At 30.5% G+C, this 16,774-nt stretch overlaps 1 protein-coding gene across 2 annotated transcripts in view; it reads left to right on the top strand.

Moving 5' to 3' along the window:
• The first annotated feature begins 9,746 nt into the window (after window positions 1–9,746).
• Window positions 9,747–16,774, top strand: part of LOC143196957 (one cut domain family member 2) — a 13,438-nt gene continuing 6,410 nt past the window's right edge. For both annotated transcript variants that reach the window (XM_076404938.1, XM_076404937.1), the window contains exon 1: window positions 9,747–11,111. In XM_076404938.1, the coding sequence (XP_076261053.1) occupies window positions 9,827–11,111 (1,285 nt within the window). In that variant the 5' untranslated portion in view covers window positions 9,747–9,826. The remainder of the gene's footprint in view (window positions 11,112–16,774) is intronic.

Genomic DNA, 16,774 nt, shown 5'->3' with positions numbered 1-16,774 from the left:
ACAGGCATTATTGAAAAAGCCTACGATTCGAAAAAAGTTTTCTCAACTATTTCTTAGACGTAGCACAAGCCTTCCATAAACTCTGATATAAAATATTGCCGAAACAATACACTGAACACAGGCTCGACGCTATGCGCAACAGACTCCAAGTCCAACTCAACCAGGCGATGGCGTGGTACAAATTCTGGCGGCTACAGATTAACCCGAGCCAAACTCAGGTTATTCTGTTCCACCGCAAGAAGGAGTTAAAAATCCTAATCGAAAAAGTTCCTATTCCTTGGCTCTAGAAGGTATCGTACCTAGGTCTCCAGTTCGACCGTAGGTTCCAATAGTAAGTCCAAATCCAGCACGCTATTTGCAAAGACAATGACGTGAACAGCCTACTATTTCCACTTCTCTCCATAAAAGCAAACTCCTAATCCCCCAGAAAGCGACTTTCTATAAAATGCTGGTCCGTCCAGTCCGCCTCTACGGAGCACAGGTGTGGTACAGGTACGTCTCTGAGAGATAACTTGCACTAGTACGAGTGTTCCAGTCCAAAAACGTCCGCGCGTTACTCAATGCCTCATGGTTTATGAGGAATGCAAACACACACCTCCAATAAGGCATCCCGTTCGTAAAAAACTTTACGAACATGCTCATTGTAAGGTTCTCCCTTGGCGCCTTAGAACACGAAAACAGCTTGATCAAATCCCTACCCATCCAGAAACCCCGGTAGTTAAACCAACCATGACAATTCCAATCGTATCCCAGGGTCTCAGTCGTGCTGTCGTCCTGTGTTTCTGACCTCCCTATCCCGAACCCCAAGCAACATCAGCAAAAGACCATTTAGTTCTAGCTGGTCACTCTGGAAATAAAAAAAAAAACAATACACTGAACTCTTAAACTACTACATATGAGCCAGGTTGTTTAGAGTTAAACAAGAAGAAATTTACTCAACAATGAAAGAAACAAAAGCATGTATATCGGAAGGCAGTGTTTTAGATCCTGTTCTTAACCAATTTTATATATGTGACATACCATAAATTGAAAATATTACTATGGCTACATTTGAAAAAGCAACCAGAAAACCACAACATACAAGTGATAATACAAATAAGTGAACCCAAACGTGGAAAATAAATATCAATGACAGTAAATCAGTGCTTATTGAATTCGCCTACAACCATACTCTTCATTTACCAATAATGAATAACATTATTATCCCATGCAGTACCTTGGGATGAATCGTAACGCAAAACTTCGTCGGAAGAAGCATATTAAAGAGAAAAATAAGAACTCGAATTAAAATACATAAAAATATATTAGTTATTTGCTGTACATATATTGTACATAATAAGTTGTTGTTGTACAAAAAATATAGGTAACAATTCCGACACGGAAAATTTCCTTCAATATATCATTAACTTTTAGTAAAAATTAAAAAAAAACTACTCAAACCCCTAATTAAATATACATGCCTCGTATAAATAAAAACGTAGATATACAAATATAGTAGTGCTTCTACATAATATTTATATTAATTGTGTTTTAACATGAATAATGACCTAACCTATCAAACACCTTTATACATTTCTTTTAAAAAAATATGCCTATACATCAAGATGCACCCATTCTGATCCCTTAGAAAATGTCAGAGCTATTTTTTACTTTCAAATAAAGATCCATCCATTTCATGAGCTTCATTCCCAACCTTTTCGCTTGTTTATCCTCCCCCATCAAATTACCCATTCAGTATAGTTCGTGTTTGCAGCTAAGAATATTGGATAGTCTTTTACGGTATCGATTTTACATTACTTCATGTTGTTCATCATGTTCTTACACGTTTATACTGTACATTCTATCAAAAATTAGAGTCACTTAGATCACATTTTACTCATAAAATAATTGCCTTAAACATTTATTATCAATTTGTTATATATCAGTGTGAATAATATAATGTAAATAGTTACGTTATTGCTATAGAAATTTAATAGATTTAAATCAATTACTCTAGGATCTCCGATTATTATACCGATTATTGAGAAATTAATTAATTTAAAAATAAGACTAAAAAACCTCCATTGAATCAAAATCTCAAGAGGTTTCTCCAAATCGGTCGAAATTAATTTTATAGATATTTTGTGGATATAAACAAGTATATTATTAGGTAATAATATATATATATATATATATATATATATATATATATATATATATATATATATATATATATATATATATATTGACAACAACAACTAACTATGAAACAGCCTAACTTAACTGTTAAATTCAATGAAATATTAGATTTCCATTTTTAGTATTATTGAGTTATTTATTGTATGCAGACGCTAATCATGGATCACTGAAAATTGCATTTTAAACATTCAGTACTTTTATTGTTTGATTTGAAAAAATCTGCTGCCCATTAATTTTTGGAAAATTATGGTGATCATACCATATATACATGGCGCCATCATATCCAAATTGTTTGATTTGGTTTCAACGATCTAAAAGTGGCCAGTTTGATTCTAACTATGAAACAGCCTAACTTAACTGTTAAATTCAATGAAATATTAGATTTCCATTTTTAGTATTATTGAGTTATTTATTGTATGCAGACGCTAATCATGGATCACTGAAAATTGCATTTTAAACATTCAGTACTTTTATTGTTTGATTTGAAAAAATCTGCTGCCCATTAATTTTTGGAAAATTATGGTGGTCATACCATATATACATGGCGCCATCATATCCAAATTGTTAGATTTGGTTTCAACGATCTAAAAGTGGCCACTTGATACCATTGACAAGAAAAACTAAAAAAGAAGAACCAAAAACTTGGGACACCAAACTTCATCTTCACAAAACTTCACAAAAACTTCATCGGCTCAAATTCTCAAAGGATAAAAGGTACCACACAAATTAATGTTTGAAAATGTCATTTTGAACTTCAGTCGATAAATATTCAGAACTGAAAAAGTTTTAGATTGGAAAGGCCATGACATGGCAAAAGGTCATCAGTCAAAACAATACATATATCGTTGATCAGTGTTTAAAATTTAAATCCCAAATTAAAATATGAAATCCAATTACATTCATCGTATTTTCAATATCAATCAAAATTAGTTTTATAAATATTTTATAGATATAATTATTACTTAAGAATTTTAATAAAAGGCGTTAACGTCATTTATTATTTCGTTGTATTGAGAAAAAAAAACAACTCAATTGATTCGAGTTAAAGTTGAAACATTTGGATATTCAGTTTTGATATCGTGGTTTGATTTGCTTTATTTTAAATAACTTAAGAATTAACAGTAATTTCAAATATTTACATTATCATGTAGTAAAGAACTGAGACTATTAATTTTTTCTTTATTTAAATGATATAAAATGAGCTTAACCACAAAAATATAACTAATGTTGATTAATACACTAAATAACTATTTCTACCACTATGTCAAGCATATCTAGAAATAGGCTTGTCAAATATATAATACACAATATATAAATACAAAAAATAGCAGCATGTCAAGATACTATTCATCATATTCAGCTACACTTCAGATTATTGAAAATCCTTTAATTTTGATTAGTTTAATACATTTACATATCCTATTTAAAGTAACTTATATATTGTATAATACTGCGTATACAAGAAATATTCTTAAAAATATGTAAAACAATACTGATAACCTTTATATATAAATATGCAATATATGAAATGATAGAAACACATTATTACGAGTTATAATTCAACGGAACAATATCTAGTCTAAATGGCGTAGGGTAAGACATCCCAGATCAACAACTATGATTATAACCAGAGATGTATTATGATGCAAAATTATTTTATCATGTCACTTTGACTATGCTTGCAATTGTAGGAAATATATTAGTTTTCCTTCAATGCGTTTCAGATATATCAGTTGCATGTTCCTCTGTATGCAAAGCATTAACTTCGATATCGTTTCAATTTAACTTTAAAAAGCGCTCAATACATAATAATCAAAATATTTTCCATAATTTTCTACAACTTTTTCTCATCTTTCTGGCAATATAGCGATACCGTTTCGAGAAAACGATGTTGGTTTAGCAGCGATCCTATCATCGATCCATTATCGCATTTCTTCAGAATTTAAAAATCATTAAAACAGTCAAATTCAATAAAACATTCAAGCTATGCTGCGTCGATCTGAACAAGTCGTAATAGAAGGCGCTGTGCCTGGTGACTACGCTAGACGTGGCAGAACTTCCTAATCGAGCTGCAACATTGTTTCCTTCACAAATCTTGTAACGTGTGGTCATGCAAGGGGATGACTTTCTCCAAGTCGAACAACAAATGTCGCTGAAAATGTAATTTTGAGTATTATTGTCTGTATTATATATATATATATATATATATATATATATATATATATATATATATATATATATATATACACTCTGAATAGCTCAGTAACAATAAACGTAAAACTATTATTTTATACATCAAATATATAACAATTAGATTGTTCGGTAGTTCACATGGACACTTCGATTTTTCGTCATCACTGATCTCTGATCAAAATACATACAATAGTATTTGGATTTATACATCGTCCGTAACTACTATTCGAAATGTTTGAAACTTGTGTTTGCCATATCACAAATACCAGACTGAAAAAACCTGATAAAATCACATTATTCAATCAAATATGTATCAATTACCCTTAACCTGATGAAGTATAGCCCACTAAACTATTTGATATACAAGAAACTAGATATATGATATTAGCTTTTTGTAATCTAACCATAATGGGATTTGATTGACATTTGTTGAAGATTTAGAGTTAATTAATATTTTTCTTTTTATTTTGAGAATATGTAGTCATTCAGTAGTGAACGGCTGTAAATGTTCAGTAAGTTGAGTAAGAAGTCCATTTTCTTCTGTCTGGTTGGCATTCGAATCTTATAAAAATATATACCGACTTCATGCACACTTGTACTAAACCCATCACATTATATTAAATATAATTTTCCATATTATTTGGTAACTGAAAAAAGAACAAAATTATTAGTGACTCATATACACAATAAACAAAATAAGTGAGACCTAACCTCAAATGTTATCAACAGTGTTATTTATCTTGATATTACGTTAATTACATAGTAGACATAATTAAAGGTACTTAAAATAGCACCATTAGAACCGCTTTATTGCTGTGAATACATTACCGATATTCAAACTATATTGAAAAATTCAAAATTCATTCAAGCTGCCTTGCAAGATTTATTTATATTTCTCTAACATTTTTCTGTCTTGGAACCGAAATACACAACTTATTTCGAGTTTTTACTGATATATAATTACTTTAGGAATCCTCACACCATCGAGACACATTAGAATGTCTAAATGTAACACAAAATTATTAAAATAAGGAATAAATAAAACCTGTACCCATACAAACCCTTCAGTGCGACCAAAACAATTACGTCACGTGCAGATTTGGAACGTTTTAGGGCATTTAAAATAAAACTATTTCCGATGTCAATTTTTCAGTCAAATACATGTTTTGCAGAAATAACTTTTATCCGGGATAAATTAAATACATAGAATTGTCATAAAGTAGTTTTTCAAAAATAGTCATCTAGCCTATTCACTTGAAAAATAAACTAATATTATTAAAGAGGTAAAATACTTTACTATATCATAATTTAATAAAATGTATAAAAACTGCCAAATAAAAATCAAAATTATTTTTCAAGATGTTCTAGTTTATAATCACTGTTACTTGGCGATCTCTCCCTTTTTGATATAAAAGAACCCTATGACTCAAAGGTAAAACTTCTTAATAATACAAACAACCTGTTTTTCTTTAATGTTGGTGTGTTGATGTTGGTTTTACCTTGAGTTGAAGCTTCAACCCCTTTACTTGCTTTGTTAGTATAAACTTAAATCCTTTCAAATCTTGTTGCTTATTTCACTCTCCCTTGTCAAAATTACTTATTCAGATAATTTGGCATCTTAGTTTGCTGAGAAATATTAAATATTTTATAAAATTAGAGTTGAGATTATCAACTAATTTCAAAAACAATAATCTCAAAAAGGCAATATATTCCCTTTAGTTGCAAGCATATGAAGGTTTCGTATTTTATTCATATGTTCCAATCCATATTTTGTACGCTCCTTTGTGTATTTGATTCTCCATTGTGTACATTTAATATGTATTTTATGATTGGTGTATGAATTAATTCTTACACCAGAGTTATGTTCTGTAACCTGAAAATTGTATTTAAAATATAAATATTTTAGCGATTTTTTGTGATTCTAGAATAATTGGACACAGAAAAGCAACGTGAGTTACATAACCTCTCAAAATATTTGTGATGAACAACAACACATTATTAGTACAAACTTTTAGAGGTGATGGCTTCAGTGTTAACAACCCGCAAGCTTTGGACGAGCTGGAATATCTGAAAATGCAAAATCTACTCTTTAATACAGACATAACAAGAGTCTCCAGCTAAGTTAGATATCACTAAATCGACTGTTACAACTATTGTCAAGTATTTGCAACAAATGTGAATGAACAATAAGAAATTTCAACACGAATATAAAACGAATATGTAATATCTAATACAACATAAGACTATCCAATAAATCAATTAGAATAAATAAAATAAAATTGCAATTTTAGGAATTCTGGTAAGACACATGCAAAACTTCTGAAGTTATACTGAAACCAATGTCTCGTAGAACTCTAAGTGAAGCGGAATCAATCATAATTCCATTATTGCTAGTTATGGATAAACTCTTTGAGAAACTGGTTCAATAACGCCTCAAACCTATTTTCAATCCAAGAAAGCTGATAACATCAAACCAGTTTGGTTTCAAGAATATCAACTCAATAGTTAACCAAATACGTCGAATTACAGATGTCGTTGAAAAGTCTAGCACAACTTTATTTTTATGTACAATGAGTTGTTAATTGTCATTTACCATATTTCCGTATAAAACTTTAAATTTAACTAATGGAGACTTTTTGTAATTGTATTCCTTTTGCTGTTTTATAAGCATTTATAACCTTATAGCATTATTGAAATCAATAATAAATATATGGTAAAAAATAATTTGTCTTTCATAGCTGTTACACGTAACTAATTATTTGCAGATATACTTACAATATAGCACTGATAAAATGATTTTGTTTGTGTAATAATATATATCAGGTGAGATGTTATCATACTACTTAGATATAAATAGTATATATCATCGAACAGTACAGAATAAATCCAGCTCAAATATTTATAAAACATAATAAGTCAGCAAGAAAAAAACATTGAAATATTTCACTAAATGTTAAGGGCTATAAAATTAATAATGAGGGAATAATAATTATATTTGTTTGTATTGTACTGATGTACTGTATTTTATGATCCAATTGTTTTTATTAATTTATTTTATATAAGTTCTTCTTTATGCAACCCTTGCAACAGTGCAAAAGTGAAAGCTCGTAGTTGGTTTGTAATAAAACAAATAGTTATAAAATAAGATGTTTTTATATATTTCATAGAAAGTAATTAAATAAAAAGCACTGAAGGTATTCATTTTAGTATCAAATGTTATCAGTCAATTCTTCTGGTTTAAAATATCTACTGTATATTAAATTAGTTACATCTGTTATTTTAAATTTAAATATATCTATATTACATCAGACAGCAAGTGGGTAAAAATATATTACGTAACAAATATGTCTTAAAGGAGAAAAATGTGTGCAACATAAATACAAGTACAAACAACATCAAAATAAAATCCATAAAATAATTTCAATATGCTTTTAATCACAGAGCTGAACCACAACATGTTAAATAGATCATAACGTTAATCAGAGAAGTTGTAATCCGTTGGAAGAACAACGAGGGCAATTAGCAACTAATACTATTGAAGGAAGCGGTTAAAAACACGCCAGAATATATCAATAGGAAAAGCATTGTTTTCCATCAGGGCAACTGTAGGCCACACATATCTTTAGTCACTCCGCAAAAATTCCGTCCGTTGTAAAATCCGTATCTTGCTCCATCCGACTACCATTTGTAACATTTATTCTCTGCAAAACTCGTTCAATGGTGTTAACCTAACTTCAGAAGAAGCTTGTGAATATCACTTAATTCAGTTTTTATCCCATCTAAGAAGTTTCAGTGGCGGAATTATGATTACACCAGAAATGGTGTAAACCAAGTAAACTAAGTAAAAAACAGATATCATTAATTAATGTTTGAAATGCATACAAATAAATTCAAATGAAATGAAATGAAATTCAAATTAAAAGAAAAAATAAATAGAAATTAATTTTTCTCCAATCCATTTATTATATAAGGTCTGAAAATTAATTTAAAGGATTTGCAACAAATGGTGTTACTGTGTTACACTTCGTATTAAAGCCTCACTTGTAAAGTGTAAACATAAAATTTGTTCAGTTTGTTGAAAATGTCTGAATTAAAAAAAAATTAAAACGATGATTTGAAGGCATTACTCGATGAAATCATTAATAGAGATCGCTATCGACTACAACTGATGCATTGGAGCCTACCAGTAAAAACAAAATAAACTTATTCTACAGCCTGACAACGCTTGATCACATGTTGCAAAACCGATGAAAACATACTTGGAAACATAAAAATGGGAAGTGTTACCCTACCCATCGTATTCTCCAGATCTTATTCCTTCTGATTTTAAAAACAAGTCATAGTCAGAATTATATTCGTTCACACTGTAATGTATAATTTATTTAAGTAACATATTTATGTACATATTAAAATATATATTATTTCAAAATTATTCGAAAATAAATTATATATATATATATATATATATATATATATATATATATATTTGCTCTATTATTAATAATTAAAAGTTACGCAGTATAAATTTACTCATTAAATAAATTGAATGAATAATTCTACCTATATTTCAATAATGAATTTAATTTAAATAAAAAATAATAGTAAGACATGTATTTTTTGTTATTGCTAATATTATATTTAATGGTTACATATTTCATTCATTTATTATTCCTATATCTATTATATCTTATTAACTTTTTTTTCGGAATAATATATAAATTACCTATGTATTTAAAAATAATAATACGGATCTGTTTAAAAATAAATAATGTATATATTTTGAATATTTATTATTCAATCGATATGACATATCTATACTGTTTTAAATAAAATGCATATTAATGTTGTGTTATTAATAGTTCTCACTCGCTATTTTTCTCCATAATTTTATAATTAAATTAGTTCGAATAAGAATAGAAGTGTAATATTCTTTAAGAACCATATGAGGGAATGGTAATATTTTGAGATGTTCGATATAAAATATCTGAAAGATTTGAACGTTGTAGTAAGTAGTAAAATGTGTTTATTAGGTAGGCAATAAGCGTGAACGGTCGGGAAACATCGAGGCATTGTTGCGAATGGCGCGGGGTGGAGGACGAGACGGGTCGGGACGAAAAGGGACGAGACGTCGCTACTACCCTTCTGCGTTCGACGAAGTGGGGTGCAGGGCGAACAACGGTCGGCGCGGAAGTTCCCGAGCGCAGCACGAGGGTACGGGAGGGACGCGCGCACAAACCACCTGGCGTCTCCAGCTCCCCCATTCAATCCAGTATTGAGCGACCAGCGAGCCGCCGCGTATTCAGTGACTGATACGAAACCGGAGTCCAACAAACAGTAGTGGCGTCGGGGCACGAGGACGACACGCACCAGGTGAGGGCGATGCCGCAATCGGGCACCGGCAACACCACGCCGCTATGAGCCCTACGGACGTTCAGCGGTGCCGCAGCCGCCCCCGATGGAGGACAGTCTCGGCAAGATGATTGAACAACAGACGATCGGCGATCAAACAGCGGTCGATTCCGTCGGCGTGGCTTCCACGGCGCACACGCACGCCATCCTCACGGCTGGCATGGAGACGCGAGTGGTGACGACGATGAGGGTGCTGTCACGCGCCGTGCTCGAGCGCCGTGTTGTCAAACAGGAGGACGCCGATGGCCCTCTGTCCGTCATCGTGCAACCCCAGGAAGAGTCTCGGGAGTCCGAGCTTCTCAGCCCGAAACTGTCTCCCAATTCGGTGATGATCGACGCGAATGACTATCGGGGGCTGAATCCCGAGCCCACATACCAGACGCTGACCACCGTCAACGGCAGGATGTCACCAGCAGGCTACAGCCCCAGCTCGTCGTACGCGACGCTTACCCCGCTGCAACCCCTGCCGCCCATTTCCACCGTCTCCGACAAATTCGCTTATGGACACGCCAGCAATGTGACTGGTTCCTTTGCCGTCATGCAAAACAACGGCATCCAAGGCATCGGGATCGGTTTGAACGCCAGTGCGCCCTATACCATGAACAACATTGAGATGACCCCGCCGCACAACTACTCATCACCTAGCATGGGATTACAGCAACAGCAGGCCAGTCCCATCAGTCCCCAGAGCGCCTACAGCCAGAACGGGTTGCCATCACCTCAGAAGAGTCTCTCGCCTCAAGGATACGACTCACCCTATGGTGCTCGACAAGGTGAAATCGTGAATCGAACTTTGCACAGTCCGCAATTGAGCCCGCCTGGTTCCGGTTCCTTGAACTCGCCCGAAGGTACTTTAGTGACTAGTTTTAGTGGACAAACGGCTCTGAACGGTCTCGGACTGCAAAACCATCCACCGACGCTTGTACAGATCGCGCCTCCGCAACGTGATTCTTCTCCGTCGCCGCCGGTAGTTACCTTACAACAAACACCACCGGGCAATCAACATCAGCAGTCCCAGACGCAACAGACCACCTTACAGATCAAGAATGGCAACTCTGGATCACTCAGTGTACCTTCGATTGCTACAGACGTAGAGGAAATCAACACCAAAGAGCTGGCACAGAGGATAAGCGCCGAACTGAAAAGGTATAGCATACCACAGGCCATCTTCGCTCAGAGGGTACTCTGCAGATCTCAAGGTACACTCTCCGATTTGTTACGGAATCCTAAGCCATGGTCCAAATTGAAATCTGGACGAGAAACCTTTAGGAGAATGTGGAAATGGTTGCAGGAACCTGAGTTTCAGAGAATGTCCGCCTTACGATTAGCAGGTTAGTTTTGAGTCAGTTTTCATAATTAATATTTAAGTACTATCATTCGTAAAGCGGATGTTATTCATGGCCCGCATACGACGAAGATGCGAAATATTCTTAACCTTAAAATAGTTTTCGATTAACAACTAACAATTAAGTAAATAAAGGGTCGCGACATCGAAGAAAAAATGCGGGCGAAACGAGCAGGTGTGAACTAAAGTCACCTCGATGATGATTAAAACACACCGAACTCGAAATAGCGACTGATATAATTAAGTTAACAACGACAACATTGCACACAAGTCTCTTTTTTTTGTTCTGACATTATAGTTTACACATTTTCAATCTTTAGTTCTAAGAACAATATGTTCATATATAAACACAAAAGTAATATTTACTCTCAATTTAATTAAGAAATACTTAAATATACACAACAAAAAACAATAATATAAGGAAAAATATTATAACCAAAACAATGACAAGTATCTGCTCTATTAAGGAAGTGGCAACATTGCTTTATGTATGCTGAAAGCACTAGGTACGGAAAAATCGATATATGATGATTCACCTTCACACCAATGGATAGACTTTTGAAAGCATACTCGTGACATGAAAACTTTTCTTCGCAGAAAAATATGTAATATAACCTCAATAAAAAATATATTAAAATCCATATAACGTTGGTCCATTTTATAAAACGAAACAAATGAATTTTTTTCGTAATTCCACTGAAAATAAACGATAATTCATACATTTAAACATTTTTTAATAATTATTTGTTTTCACACATATTCGCTATAGGAAACAATACATTAATTGAAAATATAATAAGGTCTGTCTAAATTATAGGAATCCCATTAATGTTTTTAATTCATTTACAGATAATGATTCCACGTTTATTTTTACGTTTATTATTATAATTATTATTATTATAGTTATTTATTTATTCTTATTTTATAAATCTTACGGTGTATAATTTACTACAAATTGTCCTTCAGAATACATTAAAATCAATTAATTACTATAAAATATAAACAAGGGTTGAGGAGTAAGTCTTTTGAGGAGTAAATTTCATCATAACTTTTATCTCTCACCATAACTATATCTCTAAATAAGAAAAAAATGCAAAAAATTAAACAAAGACCATGATAAATTTTGAGTATGCTTATAAGTATCAGTTAAAGCTACTGGTATAGAGTATGTAGTACAGCCAAGCCTTCAAGTTCATCAAGCTTTCGCCTACTATTTGAATTCAAAAAATCATTTATAACAATTTCAAAAAGAAAGTAAAATACGTTGGCTATTCTCATGCAATTTTAAAACCAAACTTGCACATGACTAGTCGTTTAGTTATGTGTATCATCTGTCGCTATCATTCATTTAAATATTTACAAACACTGTCACTATTACCATAAAAATCTTAAAGCATACGAAATGATATATCATTGCATAAAACCTGCAGCATTTCTTCCAGGTATACATATAAAGGGCAATGTTATTTTAACTTTGTTCGATAATGATTAAACCTAAAAACTTTAACGCTGCTCAGTACTGCATCTCAGGATTTGTTTCTTATTCACCTAACGCTAAATCTCATAATTATCTCTTTAACACTAGTATATACATAAAATAACTCAAAGAATGACAACATTCTGATTTATTTGGATCTTTGAATATCTTTTGTTTTATTGGTTTTCAAGAAACCGGTTTGCTTCAATATTTAAATAAACTGAAATACAGTTCCTGTAATGATATAATCTCCCATTTCCTTTTAGAAGCCTCATTATAGGTCACTATTTCTGATATACTATTGCATATTCACCATATATCACTTGAATATTACTCTTAAATGTGTAAATTACTTGGTTTGAGAAATTCCATATAGAGTGGCACTTCTTATTATCACTTTTTTTTTGGACTTTTTTTGACATTCAAACTTAAAGAAATGTAAGTGGCATTACAACTAACTTGAAATAATTATCTAAAAAAACGAGCCTTTAGCGTATTATGTTATTTAATTTTTTGATAAACCGTAATTACAGTTTATAAACAAAAACACCAATATCATGGATACCGATGATATCATATTTTTGCCTGAGATTTCGACCATTATATCGTTTTTAATCATTCTTAATATATACTGCGTTTATAATATTAAGAACTTCAATTCAACAGTTTTAGCAGGACATTAAAATTAGATGAATATATTTAAATCGATATACTAATTAAATATCTTTATTACACTATACCACACAATGTCTCGCAATGTAAGAACTAAAAGCTATACTGAAATAATATCTGAAAATATATGGACTAAAAGAAATTAAGTAGTAAAATAATTTAAACTATTTTATTATAAAATAACTAAAATAACTAGTAAAAAATCATATACAAAAACCAATCTAAGAATTGCAATTTCTTTGTTAATCTTCATAGAAATAGAAATCAGTGATAATAAAAATTGGATATCATTCTCAGAAAAATGCCTATTCTCAATCAAATATATAGTATTTTTTATTGAAACATAATCAAATCGATAGTACAAAATATTGCATAGTTATCAAGTCACATATCCATACGATCACATAGATTCCAATTAAGAAAACTAAAAAAATGTTATATTAAAATGTTGTTAAATAAAATATATGTTTTTAATAATCTTATACTTTTGTTATTACTATTTCGTTAATGACAAAAAATGTAATTGGCTGTCAAAATTTTGACATATCCGGAATTTTAAACTTTTCAAAATTTATAGTTAGTTCCGAAAAATATAATAGCAATACAATAGCAATAGCATAGCAATAATAATAACAAAAATTACTTTCCCAATGTTACTAACCCGTTGTATTATTATAATTAAATTTTTTTCGTAATATTTTTATTATTATATATTTTTTAAATAAACGAACTTGCAAAAAATGTTAAACTTATTTATATTATTAAATTAATTTCTCTGCCCTTGCTGATATTTTCCTATTTGACCCAGATATAAATAAGAATTCCGTTGCTAAAGCAAAAAGTGGATATTGATTTTTATTTTGGACGAATAATACGGTCCTTTTTGTCCTTCTTTTATAGTGTATATTTAGATATATACACAGAAAATGGAAGAATGAAGAATGTCCCAAAGTTTTCTAGTCATAAAAATATAATTCAATAAATAATCTGGTTGTATATTATTAAGAACTATATTCATTACACTGAAAATGTAATATAATATTATTTAATCATTTTCATTTTACTGATTTCTAAAGTATTGACCTTCTAACCTTGTGAATGTCAGTAATTATATTGTTGACATTAAGAAGCAATAATAATGAATCTGAATTGCAAATTAGTATATTTCTAAAATTTACTATATCTTCGCTAAATTATAGATACTTCATTCTTCTGTGTAATGTTATATATTATAAATTTTAGAGTTAACTAATTAATTACTATAAAATATAAACAAGGGTTGAGGAGTAAGTCTTTTGTGGAGTAAATTTCATCATAACTTTTATCTATGCTTATAAGTATCAGTTAAAGCAGAATATGTAGTACAGCCAAGCCTTCAAGTTCATCAAGCTTTCGCCTACTATTTAAATTCAAAAAATCATTTATAACAATTGCAAAAGGAAAGTTAACTAATGTTTAACTCATATTAATTATAAATTACTTTTTATTTGTAATTGCTCGATTCCTTGTATTATCTTATATTAAATTATATATTATCGATTATTATTTCTGTTCTATACAATATTTTTCCTTTTTTTTAATGAAGAACCTTTTAGTTTTGAAACACTTTAAATATAAACGTCTAAACTAAAAAATAGTAAATATTTATTTCAAGTATAATAACCCATTTATATCGTTATTTTTAAAATATATCTTTACAGTTATTAATAAACCAACATAATTATAATATTATTTAACACCATTTTCAGTTTACTGATTTCTAAAGTATTAACCTTCTAACCTTGTGAATGTCAGTAATTATATTGTTGAAGGTAAAAAGCAATAATAATGAATCTGAGTTGCAAATTAGTGTATTTCTAAAATCTACTATATCTTCGCTTAATTATAGTTACTCCATTCTTCCTTGTAGTATTATATATTATAAATTTTAGAGTTAACTAATGTTTAACTCATATTAATTATAAATTACTTTTTGTTTGTAATTGCTCGATTCCTTGTATTATCTTATATTATAAATTATCGATTATTATTTCTGTTCTATGCATTATTTTTCCTTTTTTTTAATGAAGAACTTTTTGAATGTTTTGAAACACTTATTATATATGAAACACTTATCAATAATACTGAATATTTATATCAAGTATGATAACTCATTTATAACGTTATTTTTAAAATATATTTTTACAATTATTAATAAACCAGCATAATTATAATGATAAATTTGTCATGCATATATCATTTTATTAATATTAGACATTTCGTTAAAAACGAGAATTTAAATCCTGTCAATCTATGTTATCTAATACAATTACATAACATTGTTATTTTCGGTTATTTTATTATTTTTATTTTAGGTATTAATAAATCAGTAATATTACGATTTTGTCTTAAATAATTAATTTTTATAGTAATTTTTTTTAGTTGTTGGTAAGGTTGGTTTTATTTGAACATTTTATTTCTTTATATTTTATTTCAGATGTTTTTAATTACGTCCTTGGTCAAGTGATTTTAAGGTAAAACAACATTTTTATGGACATCTCATTTTTAACAAACTAAAAACAATAATAATAATTTTAATGCAAGTCAACATAGTTTAAGGCTACAAACTAACACATTCATATTTTAACCCGAAACAAAATTTTATTATTGAAATTATTTAGACTATTAATGATATATTTTAAATGTTGTTGACTTCTCTCTTGTTTCATTGCAGACTATCAGATGCGCAATGTAAACGTGAGGGCAGTCAACGGCAAAAGAAGAAGACCATCAACTTCTTCGTGCTTGTGAGTTGTATCTGTTACTGAATGTTTCACGAGCATTGCATGATAAACAAAATAGCAAAAACGTGCAAAGCTTTTTAATATCAAAACAATTTAATTCATTTAGTGCTTAATATGCATGAGTCTAATGAAAACATTACTAAATTGTTTTAAAATTCGACTGCATGTAATGTTTCCCATTGAAATTTATCCATTCAGAAACCACCGTTGGCGATAAGAGCTCATCTTACTCGCCAAAACCAAAAGCCAAAGTAAACAAGCTAATTTTTGAATCTGTTTGGGTAATTTTCACACATCAAGCCACATGATGAATCTTTATGAATATAATAACATTTACACAATGAAAAGGGATAATTTTAAGTTTAATGTATATTTATGTCGAATTTTTGGCGTGCCTTCCCTTATATTGGTTAAGAAATAATCATCATAAAAAATCGATCTCACATTTTTTTGAATTTAATTTATTTTCTTACTTGTAATAACAATACGTTTTCTTTCAATAATTGGAATCAGATAATAGTGAAACCAAGCCCTATAATATTTCAACCTTTATTTTCGAACTCATTTTATTTTTCGGGGATCATTAAAATGAAGACAATAGTCTTCATAGAAAAAAAAATATCCCTCAAATGCATTACATGTAATATTGTACGACTATATAGATTGTTTTTAATTCCTTTCAATTATCCACGTCAGTTTTATTGATGTTCGGCCCAA

Source organism: Rhynchophorus ferrugineus, unplaced genomic scaffold (genome assembly GCF_030347505.1).
Source record: "Rhynchophorus ferrugineus isolate W39M unplaced genomic scaffold, kcgeb_rfMv2 rfM5, whole genome shotgun sequence".
Taxonomy (NCBI): Eukaryota; Metazoa; Arthropoda; class Insecta; order Coleoptera; family Curculionidae; genus Rhynchophorus; species Rhynchophorus ferrugineus.
The sequence above is the reverse complement of the archived record's forward strand: the minus strand, read 5'-3'. Positions and strand labels throughout refer to the sequence as shown.